Source organism: Marmota flaviventris, chromosome 15, assembly GCF_047511675.1.
Source record: "Marmota flaviventris isolate mMarFla1 chromosome 15, mMarFla1.hap1, whole genome shotgun sequence".
Lineage (NCBI taxonomy): Eukaryota > Metazoa > Chordata > Mammalia > Rodentia > Sciuridae > Marmota > Marmota flaviventris.
In genome coordinates, this window is record NC_092512.1 from 58,811,388 (window position 1) to 58,834,460 (window position 23,073).

The 23,073-nt window shown below is 39.4% G+C and overlaps 1 protein-coding gene across 2 annotated transcripts; it reads right to left on the reverse strand.

Moving 5' to 3' along the window:
• Positions 1-987: 987 nt before the first annotated feature.
• Ly96 (lymphocyte antigen 96) lies at positions 988-21,030 on the reverse strand. 2 transcript variants are annotated; one of them, XM_027947340.2, is made up of 5 exons: positions 20,531-21,030; positions 16,816-16,881; positions 13,567-13,695; positions 2,715-2,767; positions 988-1,117 (listed from the first exon to the last, which is right to left on the reverse strand). In XM_027947340.2, the coding sequence occupies exons 1-5, from the start codon at positions 20,640-20,642 to the stop codon at positions 1,019-1,021; spliced, it is 459 nt and encodes a 152-aa protein (XP_027803141.2). In that variant the 5' UTR covers positions 20,643-21,030; the 3' UTR covers positions 988-1,018. The 2 variants fall into 2 exon arrangements, with proteins under 2 accessions (XP_027803141.2, XP_027803130.2); XM_027947329.2 differs by having other exon boundaries at positions 16,816-16,905; positions 20,531-21,013.
• Positions 21,031-23,073: the final 2,043 nt, after the last annotated feature.

The window sequence follows — 23,073 nt, forward strand, 5'->3', positions numbered from 1 at the left end:
GTTCAATGAGCCCTAAACCCCACACTCCTTCCCTTAAGGGGTGAAAAGGAAGTAGCCTCTGAGCTGAGAAACATTAACATCAATTATAGAAACGGGGGGCCGGGTAGAGTGGAGTGGAGCTGAGGCAGAGGGAACTGTGCAGGCAAAGGTCCTGAAGAGGGAAGAAGAATGGCACATTCTAGGGCAGAGAGTGAGGGAGGGTAGCAGGAGAAGGGATTGAAAGGGAAAAAGCAGACAAGACTGGAAAGCCCTCCAACACTTCCAACAGATGCAGATGCAGGAAGGTCACCAAGGAGATCGTGGCGTCATCCAGGGCAGCATGGCTGGGGATCTGCCCCAGAGTAGCAGCAGACAAATGGGGAGATGGAGTCAATGGATTCAAGAGGTTTCACTGTCTGTGGGGGGAGGAAAAAATTCAGCGACAAGTAATATTAACCATGCCTTTTTATTTTCTGTATTTCTGATGCTTTGATATCAGGGGTCTTGCTATCCCTGAAGGAACTGTTCCTCCCAGGGCTAGCTAATCCTTAGAGACCGTAATAAACCACCTGTGAGAACACCTTTCCCATGGAAACCAGCTGATCCAGAGGACGTGCACTGGCAACCACCTCCTCTGTGAGGCTCTCACACACCTGTCGGGAGACCAGGTCCAAGACAGCCAGGAGCAGCCCCTATGCCCCAGAGCCTGCTGAAATTATTCAAACCAGCCAATCCTAAACCTACCAACCCTGCCTCACCTGTTCCTTTTCATAGAAAACAAAATAAAAGCTCTTGCCCACATTCCTCCTCTCTGTCAACCTCCAGACAGCCTCAGTGCGTCCCTGCATGCACCTGGGAGCTCTGGGCAGGGCATCATGCCAACAGCTCTCAACTGTTTCTAGAGCTCCATAACGATAAAAAGTCTTCCTTCGAGACAGTCACTCCTGTATCCTCCTCTTCCCACACCTGATTAACAGATTCCAGGTCCTCTTAAAATAAGAACACCACTTTTGAAAAATAAAAATATATTCAATTTATTCTAATTGAGACGAGGGTGGTATGTGATGGTAAAATTCAAACAAAAGAGTTTTTCTTCAGTATGCCCAGCAATGGCTTCTGCAACACATCTGTATCGGCCCTAAAACAAGGGGGAAAAAAAATACAAGTTAAAATGTTAAACTTTGCTATTTTTAAATATCTTTTTAGTTGCAGTTGGACACATTATTTGCTGAGGATCGAACCCAGCATCTCGCATGTGCTAGGCAAGCGCTGTACCACTGAGCCACAACCCCAGCCCCAAATGCTGCTCTTTTTAAAGAATTTTTATTGTCAGTACTGCAATTGAACCTGGACTGAGACTGGCCTCAAATTTGTGATCCTCCTACCTCAGCCTCTTGAGTAGCTGGAATTACAGGCATGTGCCACAGCACCTGGCTTAAAAAGAACTTCCTTAATGCCATGTAATTAAATTGTTTATATTTTCTTCTGGTGGTAGGAGCTGAACCCAAGCCTCATGCATGCTAGGCAAGTTTTCTACCACTGAGCTACACTCCCAACCCAGTTATCATTTTTTCAGTTTTCAAATGACATGGAATATTACATGCCTTTGAATTCAATAATTATAGATTCCATTTATTTCCCAATTAAAAGATGAGGAGTTGGGGGTGGTGGCATATGCCTATAATCCTAGCAACTCAGGAGGCTGAGGCAGGAGGATTGCAAGTTCAAGGCTAGCCTTGACAACTTAGGGATACCCTATATCAAAATTAAAAAAAAAAAAAATTAAATGAGCCTGGATATGTAGCTCAATGGTAAAATACCTCTGGGTTTGATCCCTAGTACCAAAAAAAAAAGAAAAAGAAAAAACTGAGGACTTGGGGCTGGGGATGTGGCTCAAATGGTAGTGCGCTCGCCTGGCATGCGTGCAGCCCGGGTTCGATCCTCAGCACCACATACAAACAAAGATGTTGTGTCCGCCAAAAACTAAAAAAAATAAATATTAAAATTCTCTCTCTCTCTCTCTCTCTCTCTCTCTCTCTCTCTCTCTAAAAAATAAGTAAATAAAGGGATTCTAAGACAAAAATATTTTTTAAAAAAACTGAGGACTTATACAATTCTTAGAAAATAGCCTATAAGTTTCTCAGATATTATGCTTTTTGTAACAAAACATCTAAAGAATATGCTTTAATAAAGTTTATTTTTAAATAGTTTCCAGAAGTGAAATATATAAAATTTCATTGCCAGTTATATGATACAAATATCTAAAATTACATTGGTATTCATTGAGGCAGTAGTTATTTTTAGAAAGGTCTGGACATTCAAGGTAAGTTCCAAAGAAAATTTTTAAACAAAAATAAGCCTATAAGTTATGTGATTTCTATTCTCCTAAACAATTTATATAATTAGTATATTGCATGAGTAGTTATACACTATTACTGACTTATATACAGTGATTGAACAGTGCTTTCATATGAAGCCCATTCAACAGATTAATAAAATGAGCATTCTCATTACTTTTAGCCTTGTATGTTAGAGGAAAAAATGACAAAAAAGAGTTAATCACATGTGCAATTTTTCCATATTCTACAGAAGGAAGAAATACCTACAACTAAAATTTTTAAACATTTTAATCTTGAACCACTATTTTTAGAGGTTGTAAATTACTTCTTTCAAAATCTTAACACATCTGTTACTGCAAAAGGTTAAGAACATACAAAATAAATTTTGAAGAATACCTTAAGAAATAGTATTCCCCTGAAGGAGAACGGTATTGTTGTATTCACAGTCTCTGCAAACATAATGCAAAATACATCATTATTAGGTGATCTTTCTTTTCTTTCTTTCTTTTTTTAATTGCATGGAACATCCCTTTATACACAACACTGGCTACTGGCAAAGGCAGTCTCAAGTAAAACTAGAGAATAATAGATCTTACACCCTGACTAGTACTCTCCTGTGGCTTCTTCTGCCCCACAGAGCCTCTCTCGTAGGGGATGCAAACTTTTAAGATGAACTGGTCTCAAAAATGAATGAATGAAAATATGCATTATCTCAGGTTATATATGTACATATTTAATTGTAGTTTTCAAAAGTATTGTTGCACCTTTACCTGGATGTAATAGAGAAAACTTTTCCTAAGGATGGGAGAGATATTCCAAAGGCAGCCAGACAACTGAAGCTCCTCTTATCACAGCACTGAGAAGCTTGACTAAGGTCAATAGACACAAGGAGGGTTTGGGAGAGGGTAAATAGAAAGAAATTCAGTAAGAGGCACCAAAAACACAGAGTGAAGGAATCACTCCTGGTTCTTCTCTAGCACAGTAAGGTAACTGTTGGGCAAAACAACCTATGATATATTTCAAAATGACTGGTAAGTACATAATTCCCAATGCATAAAAATGATTCATGGTTGAAGAGATAGAAATGCTTATTACCCTGATTTGAGTAATAAACATTGTATACATGTATTGACTTATCATAACATACCCATAAAGATGTACAAATTTTAAAATAAAAAACAAGTTTTAAAATAGAAGGCTAAGAACCCAATCAACAAATGGGCCAAGGACTTGAACAGAAACTTCTCAGAAGAGGATATACAATCAATCAACAAACACATGAAAAAATGCTCACCATCTCTAGCAATCAGAGAAATGCAAATTAAAACTACTCTAAGATACCATCTCACTCCAATAAGAATGGCAGCCATTATGAAGTCAAACAACAATAAGTGCTGGGGAGGATGTGGGGGAAAAGGTACACTCATACGTTGCTGGTGGGACTGTAAATTGGTGCAGCAAATTTGGAAAGCAGTATGGAGATTCCTTGGAAAGCTGGGAATGGAACCACCATTTGACCCAGCTATTCCCCTTCTCGGACTATACCCAAAAGACCTAAGAAGAGCATACTACAGGGACACAGCCACATCAATGTTTATAGCAGCACAATTCACAATAGCTAGAATGTGGAACCAACCTAGATGCCCTTCAATAGATGAATGGATTTAAAAATGTGGCATTTATACACAATGGAATATTACTCAGCACTAAAAGATTTAAAATCATGGCATTTGCAGGCAAATGGATGGCATTAGAGCAGATTATGCTAAGTGATGTTAGCCAATCCCTAACAAACCAATGCTGAATGTCTTCTCTGATATAAGGAGGGTGACTCAAAATGGGATAGGGAGGAAGAGCATGAGAAGAAGACTACCACTAAATAGGGAAGAGAGGTGGGAGGGAAAAAGAGGGAGAAGGGGAGTTGCACGGAAGATGGAAGGAGAACTTCATTGTTATACAGAATACATATATGATGTTGTAATGAGAAAAAGAAAAAAAAGTGTGTCACATTAGATTGGATAGAGAGAAAGGATGGGAGAGGAGGGGAGGAGTAAGGAGGATAGGAAGGGCAACAGAATAGAATTTACAATATGATTGATGTATGTATTATATGTCAAAATGCATTCTACTATCATGTAAGACTAAAAAATAAATAAATAAAATTTTTTTAAAAAAATAGAAGGCTAAGAATTTAGTTTTTGATTAAATGCACAGTTCCTAGCCATGAACAAGCCATGAAGCACAGCCAGAACTGGAGGAAAAACCACACTCTGCCATTCTCGTCAGACAGAGGAAACTGTTGAAGGGGGTAGAGGCAGGGAATAAGAATGGAAAGAAAGAAATATTTTGAATGTTAAACAAAAGATATAGTTTTCAGTTTTGATTTGGTGGTGCAGGGGACTGAACCCAGAAGCACTTTACCACTGACCTACATTCCCAGCTCTTTTCATTTTTTATTTGAGACAGAGTCTCCCTGTGTTGCTAACCTGGGATCCTCCTGTCTTAGCTGCCCAAGTACTGAGATTACAGGTGTGTGCCACGCACCCAGCCAAAAATCTTCTTTAAGTAACAGTCAAATGTACAATTAAAATAGTTATTGTTCTCAGAATTGGCTACAGATAATACTTAAAGGCAGATAAATAGATTATGCCTGCATGCATACATCTGTTCTCATAAATATTTCTACTTCTGGGAGTATCTTTATTAAGAGTGTAACACAGTGAGATGCTTCTTAAGCTCAGCGAAGGCATTGTATCTTCTTAATCTTTTTTTAAATATTTTTTAGTTATGCATGGGCACAATATCTTTATTTTGTTTATTTATTTTTATGTGGTGCTGAGGATCAAACCCAGGGTTTCACACGTGCGATGCAGGCGCTCTACCACTGAGCCACAACCCCAGTCCTCTTCTTATATCTTTCATTCAAGGACAATTCAATTTAAAAATCTAATAGTCAATAAATATTTATTGAAAGTCTACTATATGCCAGGAACTAGGGAGATAACGGCTACTATAACAACATCCTTTCCCTCAAAGAGCTAAAGACAATTGGGGTATAGACAAATAAAGAAACTCTTCCAAGTACAATATGCAATGAAAAAAATACAGTAAAGATAAAGGTGGCAAAGCATTTTTGGAAAGAGATATGGTTCTGGAGCAAGGCTGTCTGGATTTGGTTGTCTTTTTTCATACATAGTAACTTTATTTGTAATAGCCAAAATCATAATTAACTCAACAATGCATTTATCCACTCATCAATAAGTGAGTGGATAAATGAATTTAGGTACATCCACACAATGCAATAGAAGGAAGCATATACAATAGCATCAATGAATCTCAGAGTTATTATGCTCAGGGGAAAAAGTCAGACAAAGAAGAACACACGCTGTATGAATTTGTGTATATGAACTATAGAAAATGAAATCTACTGTACAGTAATTGAAAGTAGGGGGCTAGTGATGTAGCTCAGTAGTGAAGCACATGTCTATCATACACTAAACCCAGGGTTCAAGCTCCAGGACCATAAAAAACAAAAATCCAAATGGGGGCAGGGGGTTATTACACCAGAACATTACACCAGAACATTAATCTATCTAGACATCCCATGATCTCTAATTCCTGAAAAGTACATGCTCCCCTTTCTCTATTTTTGCATATCAAATCTCTGCCCACCCTTCATATACAATTAAAATAGTTATATTTTATCATTGAGAGTCCTCTTCTGAATTCTCATGATATGCCAAATGTACTTGCTTTATTAGCTTGAGTATTGATCAGATATGTACGTCTGTGTGATTGTCACATACATAAGTAGTGCCTCTCTTTTCCTCCACCCTGCTCTATGAGGAGGACACGACTGACTGATTCATCTTCGCTTTCTCCATTGTGCCTTGTAGATGGTGTACCATAAATACTTATTCACATGTGAAAAGACAGAAATCATAGATGTGTCTTCTGAAATGAGTCATTATTGCATAGATTTCATTTCTCAGCTTCCAAGAAGAAAATAACACTAGAGCTATTTCTAGAAATGACTTCAGAAGTGAACTTTAAGACCTCATATCCAAAGAACAGAGCTCAAGGTCAGGATTTTGACCTGACATGACCACTCTGTGTAGGCTGGCTGAAAGGACTACCCCTGGAGTCTTCTCAGTGCCTATCAGGTTCCATCTGCTCCTTGTAGTTACACTTATCTATCCTTATTTGAGTTATTACTATGGATTTGGCTTCTATTAAGTTCATTTAAATTTTTTATAGACTCTTGCCTAGTTTTCTGCCTAATCAAGCTGTCGACCTTCCTAAGAGAGACCCATGTCTGTTCTCATAGCAAGTGGTGCCGGGGACACAGAAGTAATTGGATAAATATTGGTTGAACTGCACAAGATGGAAATGAGTTTGAAAAGTACTTTTAGAAATCTCAAGAAAAAAGTATATGTTCCTTATTGTTCTTCACTTCCAAAACCTTCAAAGTTTTGAAAATAGTATTTTGGTTCAAGGAACAGAATAAGGGAGTAGAAATTTTACTGCCAGGTATATCCACTGAAACTTTGCCATATAGACAAGGTTTGCTAAGGAAAACAAGAAGGGAAAATAGAATAAGCTGGATTTATTGTGTTTTGCATAATATCAGAAGAGAAAGGTATTGAATTGGGGCACAATCTGATTCAGTGAAAGAGCATAGGTTTGCACAAGAGTTAAATATCACAGTCTCTCTCTGCTTTCTGATCATCATGTGAGCTGCTTCCCTCTGCCACACTTCTGCCATGAGTTCTGCCTCACCTCAAGTCCTGAGAAATAGACTTCTATGGACTAAGACCTCTGAAACCATGAGCCCTCAAATAAACTGTTCCTCCTCTATAATTGTGCTGGTTGGGTCTTTTAGTCATAGTGGTAAATAGCTGACTAAAACCAAAATTTTTACCAGGAATGGGGCCATTGCTGTGATTAACCAGACCATGTGGTTCAGAAGCTTTTGGAGCATTTTGGAATAGGTGGGAGGGATTCTGAGATGCTTAGCAGCATAAGCTAGTTTAGGTTGTTTAATGTAGGTTGTTTTAAGAGGAGCTTAATGGCCGATTCTGGTGGGAGCTAATACTAGAATGCCAATAGGACCATGCACAGTGAAAATAGGGCTCAAGATTGTTCAGAAAAGGAGGTATCTATTGGAATTTGGAAGCAGAGGCCATTCATGTTATGTGCTGAGAAGCTGTCTGCATTTTGCCCATGTCCTGAGACTTTCTGTGAGGCTGGTTTTAAAAGCAATGGACTTCTTAATCTGAAAGAAATGTCTAGGCAGCTTAGCACTCAGGAAGTGGTATGGGTATTTCTGGCAACTTTAAGCCAAGTTTATTATGATACTTGGAAGCAGAAAGCAGAGCAGAAAGATTTGAAAACTTGGATTTGAAAGGCAGTAGTAAAACTGAACCTAAGGACTTTGCAGTTGTTAAAGACATTATTGCCACTAAAGAAATCCTGAAGACTTTGCCAGAGACAATAAGAAAGAAGGCTTGAGGGCATCTTAGGTGCAGGAAAGACCACACCCATCTCAGGTTCAAGGGAGTAAAAGTGAAAATTCTCTTGAGAAGAGACAAGTATGGGATCCTTCTTGCACAAGGGGGCCTAAGGAGTGTCTTGAATGTGCTCAGCCACCCACACACAGAGACTGCTGCAGGTAGGGTCCCTGGAGGCTGGGCTACTGCTCAAATGGTGGCAGACCTTGGCATCAACCACGTGGTGCTGGTTCTGCAGGAATGCAGGATGCTATAGTTAGCGGGTCATGGAGGCTTCCACCAAGATTTTTGCCTTGGAAGCCAGGCAAAGTGCACAGGATCGGATTCCCTGTGAGCACTCCCTGAGAAGACAAAGTATAGAGATTTGAGGAGAAAGCCAAAGCTGCAGTGGAGACCCCCAAGATTAAAAAATGCCAGTAACATGGGACATCGACCTAGGAAAGCTGCAGGAATAGAACAGAGACAAGCCAACAGAAAGGCCCCTTGAGATGCAACCAACAAGACCACAGGAGTAGAGCTACATAAGCCCTTTGAAGAGGACATCATGCCATGTGCTCCAGATGCCAAACACAGAACTACTTATAGCTGGATTTTGGTCTTGCTTTGGTCCCATCCATTCTTTCTATGCACCTATTTTTGTGAATGGAAATGTTTACTCTGTACCTTTATATATAGGATACTTGTAAATTGCTTTTAGTTTTATAGGAGCTTGCAATGCAAGATTGCCTTGAACCTCAGAGAAGACTTTGGACTTGAACTTTGAGCAATCTCAGAACTATTAAAAGACTTTGGAGACTCTTGGGAATGGATTAAATGTATTTTGCATTGTCAGATGAGTGTGAGCTTCTGGGGGCCAGGGCAGAATGTCATGGTTTAGATGTGAGGTGCCCCCAAAAAGTTCACATGTGAGACAATGCAAGAAGGTTTAGAAAAGAAATAATTGGGTTACGAGAGCCTTAACCCAATCAGTGAATTAATCCCCTTATAGGGATTAATTGAGTGGTAACTGAAGGCAGGTGGGGTGTGGCTAGAGGAGATAGGGCTCTGGGGGAATGGCTTTAGGGTATATATTTGTATCTGGCAATTGAAGACCTTGTTGCCTCCAAGAGAACCCGAGACTCCCACATACCTATAGAGTAGAGGTTGTCATCAAGCCCTTGCAGAGAAAGAGCCACCACCATGCTCTGCCAAGAGCAGGCATAGCACAAAAGATCACAACCCAGCTGGCCAGAAGAGCAGCTTCTGAAATATGTGTCAACTTGTGGGGGAGGGTGACAAGCCAAGTCAGGGCCGGGGCCAGTGGGCCAACATCTTTGAAACAGGGGCACCAGAAACTTGGGCAAAAGTATGGAAGTGAGCAGCTGATAAGGCCACAGTTACTGCCACCACCTCCTGGTATCTATCCTCAGGCAGACATAGGCAGTAGAAACTGAGAAAGTGAGGATTGGGGGGGCAGGTGGCCAACACAGGATGGATTCTATTAGAAAAAAAGAAAACACCCAAATATGTGCCTGCCCTGTTGACCTGGAATATCCTGTGCCAGAGCACGGGTGAGGTTCCTGAGAACAGTTGGTGAGCAGAGACAGGATGGGATGGGCACTGCTTCTCAGGTGACATTAGGGCTCTGAGGAGGACACTAACAGAGCTACATCTCCTGGACTGTTGTCAAATAGTAAAGAACAGACTTTGTTGCACATTTCATTCTTAGGAAATGGGATTACCCTGTAGAGGTTCTTGATTTGCAGAAAACACTGCGTGTCAATGCAATGACAAAGTACAGGCAGAAACGTCACCTCTGAGACTTGGCGGGGGGGGGGGGGTCCAGTGGTTGGGCTTTTCAAGGGGCCACTCTGGAACCTGGAACCCTTGGGCTGACTGGACCATGTCTGGATTGGTTACTGTATGGTAGACGGACTGGCAATAGTTTTTTGTTTGTTTGTTTGTTTGTTTGTTTGTTTTTTAATGTGTCTTTCGTAATAAAAAGATACCTAGGACACCCACAGAACCCAGGCAGGCCCAGGACAGTCCCGCTGACACCCGCAGAGCCTCGCACTGGGTCTGGAGACAACCAACAGCCACAGTGCTACATGCCACAAGCTGCATCTCTGAACATATCACCCAAAGCCACCGGCCAGCCTCCCTCACCTGACCAGACACTCCATCGCAGAAAGCAGCTGCCTCCATCTTGGGACACCTTCATTGCCACCTTTAGTTGGGGCAACTCCAGCTTGGAACACCAGCTGGGCAGATACCAATAGTCCTCGATTCCCCCCTCCCCCTGGCAGCTGCTAAACCAGCACAGTGACTGCCCAATACAAAACAGCTTTCCAAGAGAGATGTGCAGCCCCCAGAGTGCAACCCACAAGACCTCTAGAGAGAAAGGTCCCCAGTTAGGAAGGAAAGAGGGAGAGGGTGAGTGAGATACAGTTTAGAGAATAAATTAGAAACCAAGAACTGTGAGGGCTACAGGCAATATAAGGAGATAAGAGCAGGCACCCACATCACACAAGGGGGCCCCAGAGGACATCCTTGGGGTGCAGTCTCCCATTGGGGACTGGCTGATGCCATACCCCACTTCCAGGTGTCCTGCACCCAAGACCAACCCTCCCTCCCTGGTATCCTTCACCATCCTGAGGGTGGAGACACCAGCAAACAACAGACAACCCCACCTATTAGATGAGAAGGGAAGCATGAAAGATACTGATCTCCAACCAAAACAATCCTTGCTTCTTTCAGTTTCTTCAAGATTTTTTTTTTCTTTTTTCTCCCTCTCTATTCTCCCACCCTCACATTCCCAACATTTGTGAAACCAAATACTTTGCACGAATTAGGATACTGAGGACGGGATGTCTGCATAGCATATTACAGTTGTGTTGAATATTCTTCTATTTTTATATTTTTTATTTTTCTTAATGTTTATGTATGTTTGTTTTATGTACTCTATTGTCATCCCACTTACTTGTCTCCCCAAAATCACATTCTCTCTCTTCTCCTGTTACTAACCATCTTGTTTAGATTCCTCTTTCACACTTTCTAAGAACTAATAACTATATCCTCACCTCCTACCCCTTCAACATCTTATCCTACACCTCACCCCCTGTTCTTTGTCCACCATCAGAAATTGTAAACCCTTTTGCAAACCTATTGTTTATACTGTAGATAATAATTGAACTCACCATTTCTATATATTGTGACAAAACTGTAAACAGCTTAATAGCAACTCTATGGTTTAAGGTTGTATATTGTTCATATTGGGATCTGTTAACATTGTTCTTCCCCTTAAGGAGAAGTATTGGAACCCTGCAGGGGCACTATAAACCTACAGGGTAAAAATAGCAATGTCGCAGATCCGCAGAGCTAAAAGGGAAGACACACAAGCAACATTTTTAAAAAGGGAAAAAAAGTACCCAAAACAAATCAAGATACTACATTATCAGAATCCACAGCCAGCACAACAGAAGAAGTGACAGAGAAGGAGTTCACAATGTACTTAATTAAAATGTTCTGTGAATTAAAGGATGATATAAGAGAACAAATATAGGCAGCAAAAGATAATTTCAATAAACAGATACATAAGCAAATACAGGAAGCAAAAAATTACTTCAATAGGGAGATAGAGGTTCAGAAAAAAAAACAGAAATCCTTGAAATGAAAGAAACAATGAACCAATTAAAAGCTCAACAGAAAGCATCACCAACAGATTAGACCAGTTGGAAGACAGGACCTCAGACAGACAATGAAGACAAAATATATAATATTGAAAAGTATGTAGATCACACAGTGAAGATGGTAAGAATCCATGAGCAGAACATTTAAGAAATATGGGATAACATAAAAAGACCAAATTTAAGAGTTACTGGGATAGAGGAAGGCATAGAGTTCCAAACCAAAGGAATGAACAATTTACTCAATGAAATACTATAAGAAAATTGTCCAAACACAAAGAATGAATTGGAAAACCAAATATAAGAGGCTTACAGGATACCAAATGTACAAAATCACAACAGACCCACACCAAGGCACATTATAATGAAAATGCCTAACACACAGAATAAGGAGAGAATCTTAAAAGTCATGAGAGAAAGGAATCAGATGACATATAGGGGGAAACCAATTGGGATATCTGCAGATTTTTCAACCCAGACCCTGAAAGAGAAGATCCTGGAACAATATATACTAAACTCTGAAAGAAAATGGATGTCAACCAATAATCTTATATCCAGCATAATTAAGCTTTACATTTGATGATGAAATAAAAACTTTCCATGATAAACAAAAGTTAAAAGAATTTACAGCTAGAAAGCCTGCACTACAGAACATCCTCAGCAAAATATTCCATGAGGAGGAAATGAAAAACAACAATGAAAATCAGCAGAGGGAGGTATTACACTAAAGGAAAAACTAATCAAAGGAGAAACCAAGTCAAGTTAAATACCAAAAATGTCTGGGAATACAAATCATGCCTCAATAATTACCCTGAATGTTAATAGACTAAACTCACCAATCAAAAGACATAGACTTACAGATTGGATTGAAAAAAAATCAATCAATATGCTGCCTCCAAGAGGTTTATCTCAGAGGAAAAGACATCCTCAGACTGAAGGTGAAAGGTTGGGAAAAAAAATATACCACTCACATGGACTGCAGAAACAAGCAGGAATCTCCATTCTCACATCAAATAAAGTAGACTTCAAACTAAAGTTAATCAAAAGAGATTAAGGACATTTCATACTGCTCAAGAAAACCATACATCAAAAAGGCATAACAATTATAAATATATATGTCCCAAACAATGGAGCATCTAAATTCATCAAACTCTTTTCAAGTTCAAGAGTCAAATAGACAGACCACAACACAATAATTCTGGGTGACTTTACCACACCTCTTTCAGCACTGGAGAGATCTTCCAAATAAAAGTTGAACAAAGAAAACTATAGAACTCAATAATATAATCAATAACAGTCTTAACTGACATATATAGAATATTTCATCCTTCAACAAGCAAATATACTTTCTTCTCAGCAACACATGGGTCCTTCTCTAAAATAGACCATATACTATGCCACAAGGCAAAAAAGTAGAGATGCCACCCTGCATTCTATCAAATCATAATGGAATGAAATTAGAAATCAATGATAAAATAAAAAATAAAAACTACTCCAACACCTGGAGATTAAATAATATGTGATTGAATGAACAATAGATTGCAAAAGACATAAAAGAAGAGATTAAAAAATTCTTAGAGGTAAATGAGAACACTATGCAATATATCAAAATCTCTGGGACACTATGAAGGCAGTACTAAAAGGAAAGTTCATTGCATAGAGTTCATTTCTTAAAAGAAGAAAAAGTTAACAAATAAATGGCTTAACATTGCATCTCAAAGCCTACAAAAAGAAGAACAAATCAACACCAAAAGCAGTATAAGACAGGAAATAATTAAAATTAGAGCTGAAATCAATGAAATTTAAACAAAAGAAATAATTTTAAAAATTGACAGAACAAAAAGTTGGTTCTTTGAAAAAATAAATAAAATTAATAAACCCTTAGACATGCTAACAAAGAGAAGGAGAGAGAAAACTCAAATTACTAACATCTGTGATGAAAAAAATTATATCACAACAGACACTACAGAAATACAGAAGATAATCAGAAATTATTTTGAACATTTGAACTCCAATAAAATTCTTATAAAGAATTATGTTCCATTCCGTAAGCAAGATGAGCTGAATGCTTACCTCCCTTCAGAGCTCTGCAAAAAGAATATTCATCATTGGCTCCTCGGCAAATAACTTCTTTGCGCTTTGGCAAATTCATGGAGTTGACAGATATATAGAGATTGAAATATAATTGTTTTAAATCTCTTCCTTAAAAAGAAAAAATTCCATTAGCCCCTTAAATAAGAAATTCTCCTATACAGAACAGCATTTTTTTTTCATACTTAGCATGTGCCCTAGGCTTTTCCTACATTATTTCATTTCATCATCACAACTATCCATGAGGTGGGTGTTATTATTGCCCTCAGGTTCTGCAAACAGAAGTTCCAAGAGGGCAACTTTGTGGTCAAGTAGTATGCTCCATGGTAAGGGCTATGTATGTCTTGTCTAAAAGTAGAGAAACCTTCATAACTTGATATTGGAAACTATCAAAGACATAAAATTTTCAGTTCTAGTCTCTTCTGCTAGAAAATTCAAAGGAAAGGAAGTGAAGACAATTAACTCATGCCAACTTTTTAGTATTTTTGATGAAACATTTCTTGCAGAATAAATTTGAATTTTTTAATTAAAAATTAAATATATGGCCTTTAAACCTTCTTCATGATCTCTCTATTACCAGTTAATGTGGAAAATTCCAGTAAATGATACATTTGCCTGAACTCTTACAAAGTATTCAACCAGTCCAAATGGAAAAGATGTACAATCTTTTATCTAAGGAAAACAATTACTGTAACTACTACCTCACTGAAAATGTTTTTCTAATAAGGTCATGAATCATTGTAGAATATATAAAGAACTAAAGGGCTGTAGTTGTAGCTCAGTGGTAGAGTGCTTGCCTCACATGCATGAGGCACTGGGTTTGATTCTCAGTACCACATAAAAATAAATAAATAAAATAAAGATATTGTGTCCATCTACAACTAAAAACATATTTTTTTAAAAAAAGAACTCAACATGACACCAAAAAAAAAACCAAATAATTCAATAAATGGGCAATTGATGGACACTTTTCTAAAGAAGTACAAATGGTCAACAATAATAAGATGTTCAACATCTCTAGTTCTCAGGGAAATGCAAATCAAAACTATACTAAGATTTCATCTCACTCCAGTTAGACCAGAAATCATCAAGAATACAAATAACAACAAATATCAGAAGGAGGGTAGTTGGCAGGTAGCCTAGAGCTCAGTGTAGCACTCACCCATAGACCAAGCTCTTACAGGATGCTCCTGGAACAATGAAGTACCACAAAGTCCCTCAAACCAGGCAAGTCCTGTCTGTCATGGGTCTCTTGTGGTAAGCAGCCTTTGCTCCAGGGCTCCTCACTGACCTGGCTAAGAGGATCTCAAGGATGCATTTTTGTTGTGATGATCATCTTATCTAATTCTCTTTCCTTCTCTTTCACTTTTCATTTTTGTTGTTTATACTTTGGTGTGTGTGTGTGTGTGTGTGTGTGTGTGTGTGTGTGTGTGTTGGTTTTTGGTTTTTTGAGACAGGGTCCCACTATATTGCCCAGGCTAGTTTCAAATTTTGGGGGCTCAAGAGATCCTCCTGCCTCACCCTCTTGAGTAGCTGGGACCACAGACACACACCGCAAGCCTAGCCTCTTTCACTTCTCAAAGGTATCAGAACTGAACTCCAATCTGAATCCTCTTCATGACTTCTGTGGCCTCCTCTCCCCTTTATTGTTCACAGGCATTTCCCACAATAAAGCTCTAGAACGAGAGCCTTACTGCTATCATTTCACTTATCATGTTATGTTATCTGCATAGCCATATGTCCTATTGCACTGAGATTCTTGAAGATCAAAAGAATGCCCTATCAATAAATTTACAGTCTACATAATACTTGAAATATACCAAGTATTTACAAAGTATCTTTCCTGATCCTGTTGTGTATGTGTGTGTGATGCTAGGGTTCAAACCCATGGACTCATATATGACAGGCAAATGCTCTACCACTGACCTAAACCACCCAGCCCTAAGTATTTTTTAGTGAAAAAGTGAATGCAAAGACAAGAATATCAAAATACAAATGAAACAATTAGTTGCAGGGAAATTAAACACTGAGAACTGAAATACTCAGAAATTAAAACACAATTATTGCCAGGTATGGTGGTGCAGGTCTGTAATCCCAGCAATTCAGGAGGCTGAGGCAGGAGGAACACAAGTTCAAGGCCAGCCTCAGCAATATAGTGAGGCTCTAAGCAACTTAGCAAGACTAACCAAGAAGAATGTTTCAAAATTTTTTTTAAAAAAGGGCTGGGACATGGATCAGTGTTTGAGCTCCCTGGGTTCAATCCCTGGTACTCAAACAAAAAACCACAACTGTCTATCATTCTGAGTTCTATTTCCATTTTTATCCCTATGTCCTTAGGTAATCCTCTACCCATGAGCGCAAACTGGCCCAGTGACTTGCTTCTAACCAACAAAGTACAGCAAAGATGACAAGTATCATTCTACAAATACACTACGTTAGACTGTCACTTCCTCTTTGTTATCTGACTGTCCCTCTGGCTGGCTTTGATGAAGCAAGAACTTAATTTGAAAAAACCCGTGTGGCAAGGAACTGAGGGATAGCCAACAGCCAATATTCAGAAACTATACTGTCAACAAGCACATGAGCTTAGAAGCGGTTCCTTCCCTGGGTAGCCCACAGAAGAGACTACAGCCTTGGTCAATGCCAAGACTGTAGCCTTGTTGGAGACTCTGAAGTTAGCACAGGTAAGCCATATCCAGACTACTGACCTACTATGAGATTATAAGATAATAGATGTGTACTGTTTTAAGCTACTAAGATTGTGATAATTTGCTATATAACAATATATAATTAGTACAAGTATATTTGGAACCCAGGGCTGCTTTAATTAAAAAAAAATAATGAAAAATAAATGCAAAGACAAGACTATTATATACAAATAGAACGATTAGATTCAGGAAAATTAAAACACAACTGTCTATCATTCATTTCTTGGATGCTAGAGGACTAAAATTAGGAGGAGGGGAGGGTGTTTATCAAGTTTCTTTGGGACCCTGTCCCAAAATAAAAAATGAAAAGGACTGCCCTTTTTATTTTTTTATTTTGAGACAAGTTCTCAGTAAGTTGCTTAGGGTCTCACTAAGTTGCTGAGGCTGGCCCCAAACTTGTAGTCCCTCCTGCCTCAGCCTCCTGAGTTGCTGCGATTACATGCATGAGCCACTGAGCCCAGCTATCATTGATATATCTTAAATAATTAGCTGATCTACAGAAACAAAAAAAAATTGTACTTACTTGGAATGTAGAAAATATGCAAAAATCCTTCAGTGCCTTTCAATGATATACAGGGTTCAGGTCTAACTAAAATAGGAAATTTAATGTCATCTAAACAGAAAAAAGGATAATGTCAATAAGTTATTATATATCACTTCTAGTAAATACATATATTCTATCATCCCCCCAAAGATACCTTTTGTATTAAAATTATACAAGGACATCAGCAACATGATAGAGTAGAAAGCCCCTTGATTTACCACCACAAACACAACAATTCATAGACAAACTCCATCTGTTAAAAATCATAAACTAGGGTTGGAGTTGTGGCTCAGTGATGAAGCACATGCCTAGCATGTGTGAGGCACTGGGTTCACTTCTCAGCACCACATACAAATAAATAAGATAAAGGTACATTGACGACTAAAATAATAATAATAATACTAAAGAAAAAAGGTAAATGACCAATACTCTCAGGATGTTGTACTTCCAACATATTTACATACTGGTATTCAATAAATTATTTTTAAAAATCACAAACTAATTAAAATTCTCCTGCACCCAGGAGAACACAAAACCAGACTCACCAAAAACATCCAGGAGATTTAGGATAGCCTCTCTCAGAGTTCCTTACCCCAGTATAGCCCTATACAATATAGAAAAGACTTCCTAGCCCCTGGTCCCAATCAGGGGAGAGAAGAAATTGATTTGCATGTCCAGCACCCCAATTCTTCCAGGAAGTTCCCCAGAGGACTGGATTATTGGAGCTCATATCGATCAGTCTGCCACAGTCTAGCTGCTTAGGAGAAAATTAAGGCCCTGGCTTGGGATGGCAGATACTATTGATCCTCCCCTCTGCTCAGCACGTTATCAGCTGATGGAAAATCCCAGTTCTCAGCTTGTGCCTGGGGAGGGAAAGAGTTTGACCCTGACATCCAGCACCACAACTTCTCTGGGGATCCCCTAAAACTAGTATCTGTCTCACTAGTCCTAGAGATCAGACAGTAGCGCAGTCTAGCTATCTGGGAGAGAAGGCAATAGTTGCTTGGGCTCATAGATGCTATTCCCCTGAGGAATTATTGTCTAAAAACTTCTCAAATCTGGGAAAGGAAAATCCAGGGAGTCTAAAAGACCCCAAACTAAATGAACTAAAAAAAATTCACACCAAGACACAGAATAATCATATTGTCACAAGTTAAAGAGAAAATTTTGAAAACACCAAGAGAAAAGATGATGGTTGCTGATCTATGATGGTGGTAGCGGGGGCATGGGAAGAATGGTGGAACTTTGGACAGGGCAAGGGGAGGGTGGGAAGGGGTTATGCGGGTAGGAAAGATGGTGGAATGAGATGGACATCCTTACCCTAGGTACACATATGATTGCACAAATGGTATATCTCTGCACCTTGTACAACCAGAGAATTGAAATGTTGCTCTCTATTTGTGTATGATGAATTGAAATACATTCTGCTGTCACGTACAACTAAGTAGAACAAATAAAAATAATAATAAAAAAGGAAAGAAAACAGGATGGTTATGTACACGGGAAAAGAAGAAGGAGGAGGAGAAGAGGGAGGAGGAGGAGGCAGAAGAAGAAGATCCTTTAAACTGAATTTAATTCAACTGACTCAGCCAATCTGTAGAAAGCAAATAAAAATGGGGGTGGGGAGTACTGGGCACTGAACTCAGGGGCTCTCTACCATTGAGCTACACCCCCAGCCCTTTTTATTCTGAGACAGGGTCTCAATAAATTGGAGCCTAACCTCAAACTTGTGATCCTCCTGCCTCAGTCTCACAACTTGCTGGGATGAGAAGTGCGCACCAACACACCCAGTTTAAGACAAAGAGGATCTTTAACAGACTTCAAATGTTAATGAAACAGAAGGAAGGTGAGGAAGTTCTGGTTAAAATAATAGACTGTACAATTAAAAGGCTGGTAAAGGGTCTGACATGCATGGAGTGGAGGACCCACCAGATGCCAAGACACACATGCTTCACCAGAAGGATTGTATGTTACAGCCCCTGCATTCATATGTTGAAGTCCTAACTCCCAATGTCACGGAAAGAGACAGAGATAGAGACTAGAGATAGAGATAAAGACTTTAAAGAGATGAATGAGTTAAAATAAGGACATGAGGGTGGCCCCAATCCAATCGGACTGGTGTCTTTATAAGAGGAAATATGGACACACAAAGAGACACCAGATGTGCTCACAAACAGCAAAGGCCAGATGAGGACATAGAGCAAAAGCAGCCATCTACAGGTGTCTTAGTCTGTTTTGTACTACTATAACAGAATATCAAAGACGGGGTAATTTATAAAGAACAAAAATACATTTCTCACGGTTTTGGGCCCTGGGAAGCCCAACATCAAGGTGCTGGCCTTTGGTAAGGGCCTTCTTTCTATATCATCTCATGGCAAAAGGTCAAGAGAGGGAGAGAGAGTATACTCTTCTATTTATTTTATTATTTCATTTTATTTCTTTGCGTTTTTTTTCTTTTGCTCCCACCCCCATACTAGGGATTGAAACCAGGGTGCTATACCACTGAGCCACAACCCCAGTCTGTTTTTTGTTTTGTTTTGTTTTGTTTTGACACAGGGTCTTGAAAAGTTGCTGAGGCTGGCCTGCAACTTGTGATCCTCCTGCTTCGGCTTTCTGAGTTGCTGGGATTATGGGTGTGCACCACCATACATGACTCTGTCTTACTCTTACATGGGTCGATTATTATCCTAATTCCCCAGAAGGGACCATATATTAGCATTAGTGTTTCTTCAGAACAGTGAAGACACACTCCCCCAAATTAAAATACAATAGAAAATATTGTGTTTAAACAGGCTTCTTTATTACAGAACTTCTCTGAACTCAAAATACATTTGTCAGTCTCACTAAGATGATTAAGCCACAGATCCTTTTTTCCCCAAATAATTTCAAAGAACTTATGTTTTGGGAAACATTACTTTCAACCATCCTGACATCACTAGTGAGTAGAAGAGGGCAGTCAACCCACAGTGAGCAGCTCAGTGGAAAGTACCAAACCAAAACAGCTGTCAGGCCCTTCAGATTCTAGCCACTTGCCATTGAGAAAATGTGGGAGGGGAAAGGATGAGACACCAGCTAATAGCAACGGATATAACTAACTTTAAAAAGTCAATATTATTGTTTCTAATGTGACCCTGTTTTCAAATCTTTACCTCAAAGCAATCCTTAGAAAGTAGGCTCTAAAATCACTTTCATTTTTATAACTATAAAAGCTAGGGCACAGAGAGGCTAACTATTTTGCTCAAGATCACACACCTAGAAACCAACAGACCAGGAAGATGATTTCCAAGAGCCCTCTAAAATCACAGCCTCGAGCAGAAATAACCTCCAGTAAGCAGCTAGGAATGTTATACCTTTCAGGAAGAAGAACCAGTTATTCTTGGGGTTGAGGCAAAAAAAAAAAAAAAAAAAGGAAACAGTCCTCCTGAAACTGGGAAGAAACCGAAACCTGGGCTCAAGGTAGAGACAGCTGACCACAGAGACCAACAGAATCACTTGGGGGACAAGCACAAGAATTCAGAGATTTCTCAAGCTCTGTGAGGGGTCAAGAAGATGCATACAGAGAAGTGAGCAGCAGTTGCTCTCCCCCTGGGTAGCAGCAGCAGCAGCTCATGTGTCGAGACAGCAGCAAGTTTCTTGTGAAAACTTCCCTCAAAGAGTTGAGTCCACAAATACAAGTTGTTGCTGTTTTACTTACCACAGTAGGTATAAGCAATGGTTGCATCAGAGGAGCTGCAGGTCCAGTGTTGCTCCTCGGGTTCAGTAAGTATGGAAGAAAACATAGTAGAAAAGAGCATAAATGATAACATAATGTGATAGCTCCAAAACTTTAAAAATGCAAAAAAAAAAAAATCGGTAACAAATCATCAGACTCTTCCTTCCAGTAAATAGGAAAAATTTAACTTAGTCATCAGTCACATGATTTCTGAGTTCCTATCCAACTGTTTCCTCTTTCTATGTGCATGTGTGACTGTGTGTGTGTGTGTGTGTGTGTGTGTGTGTGTGTGAGAGAGAGAGAGAGGGAGAGGGAGATTAATTGATTTAAGCACTTCCTGCAAGGGGAGAGAGGGAAATGACTTTAATGCACTCTTTTTGAACACTTGATGCAAATTTAAAGCAACCAGAGCTTTAAAAACAACATACTTAAGACACTTGCCAGGCAATAGCAAAGAAACCACCTGTTGAGCTCTTTTTAAACTTCAACAGATGCACTTTTTCCATCTGCATTGTTGTTCTATGGCACAACCTCCACCCTCCCCCACCTCCCCACCCTCACCCTGGGCATTGAACTCAGAGGCACTTCATCTCTGAGCCACATCCCCAACCCTATTTTGTATTTTATTTAGAGACAGGGTCTCACTGAGTTGCTTGGCGCCTCGCTTTTGTTGAGGCAGGCTTTGAACTGGAAATCTTCCTACCTCAGCCCTGCCCCCACCAACCCCTGAGATTACAGGCGGGCGCCACTGCGCCCTGCCCCCACAACCTCTTCTTTCAACAATTTTTGATGGCTCATGGACCTATAGATCGGAACTGAAAATTTTCATGCAAACTATTTCTGCTCAGTAGCAGGTTCAATCACATGTACAGAACCCGCTAGATGACACCCTACAGGGGACACCAGCTGTAGTTCTGAGCTCTTGGTGTGGCCTCACCAATCTTGAGCATGCGCACTCACCTACAACAAATTAGAGCTACGGGGAATTGGTTCGGTTCGATTTGGTACTGTATTGGGAATCCAAGCCAGGACTCTGAGCATGCTAGATAAGTTGCTTTACCCCTGACTTCCACCTAGCCTTCAAGAGAATATTTTGAATTCCAGTAATAAAACGTCAATAGTTTTTGTGTGTCATATGTTTTATTTCAAAACTCACTCTGTTTTAGAAAAGCAGCTATTCTGCTGGGTACTCCTGTAATCCCAGTGACTCAAGAGGCTGAGGCAGGAGGATCGCAGGTTCAAAGCCAGCCTCAGCAAATTAGGGAGATCCTGTCTCAAAATAAAATAAATAAATAAATAAAAAGGGCTGGGGATGTGGCTCAGTGATTAAATGTCCCTGGATACAATCTCTGGTATCCAAAAAAAAAAAAAAAAGGAGGGGGAAGGGGAAAGCAACTACTCCTTTTTAATTTTTTTTTTTTTTTAGTTGTAGATGGTCACTATTTATTTATTTACTTATAAATAAATGGTGGTGCTGAGGATTGAACCCAATGCCTCCCACGTGCAAGGCAGGTGCTCTACTATTGAGCTACAGTCCCAGACCCGGCTATTCCTTCTAAATGCTTTGCTGAAGAAATACTTTATAGGGAGTAGTTCAGGGTTAGTAGCCTAACCCTACACAGAGTTGTGGCTTAGAGATCTGCACACATCAGAGGAAAATAATGATATGTTGATTAAAACTTTTGCAATAGAACAGTGATATTTTTCCATTTATAAAAATGCAAAAATCCAGCTGGGTGTGATGCTGCACACCTGTAATCCCAGCTATTCAGGAGACCGAGACAGGAGGATTGCAAGTTCAAGGCCTGCCTGGTCAACTTGTCCTTACCCTGCCCCAAAATTTAAAAATAAATAAATAAATAAAAGAGCCAGGGATGTAGCTCAGGCATTGAGCATACCTGGGTTCAATCCCTAGTACCGCAAAAATAAATAAATAAATAAATAAAATAAAAAAGAAAAACCTTCTGGGAGGAAGGGGAGATGGGACATGGGAAGTTGTCCAATGGGCATAGGGTTTCAGGTTTGCAAAATGAAAAAGTTCTAGAAATTTTTTTGCATAACAATGTGAATATAATTAACACTGTTGAACTGCACATTTAAAATTTATTAAGAAGGTAAAGTTTAGGGGCTGGGTTGTGGCTCAGTGGTAGAGCACTTGCCTGGCATGTGTGAGGCCCTGGGTTAAATCTTCATATAAATAAATAAATAATAAATAAATAAATAAATAAATAAATAAATAAAAGATCCATTTACAACTAAAAAAAAAAAGCATAAAAAAAAAGGGGGCTGGGGTTGTGGCTCAGCGGTAGAGCACTCATCTAGCAGGTTCGAGGCCCTGGGTTTGATCCTCAGCACCACATAAAAATAAACAAACAAAATAAAGGTGTTGTGTACAACTAAAAAATAAATATTTAAAAAAAAAAGAAGGTAAAGTTTATGGGCTGGGATGTAGTTTAGTGATAGAGTACTTATGTGTGAGGCCCTGAGTTTTACCTCCAGTGTTGTAAAAGTTGACAAATTTTATG

Coding starts and splice junctions, on each gene's coding strand:
- Ly96 (XM_027947329.2), bottom strand. CDS start 20,642: ATGTTATCATTTATGCTCTTTTCTACTATGTTTTCTTCCATACTTACT. Junction 16,906..20,530: donor CATTGCTTATACCTACTGTG/GTAAGTAAAACA, acceptor TTTTCTGTTTAG/ATGACATTAAATTTCCTATT. Junction 13,696..16,815: donor GCATATTTTCTACATTCCAA/GTAAGTACAATT, acceptor TTTCTTTTTAAG/GAAGAGATTTAAAACAATTA.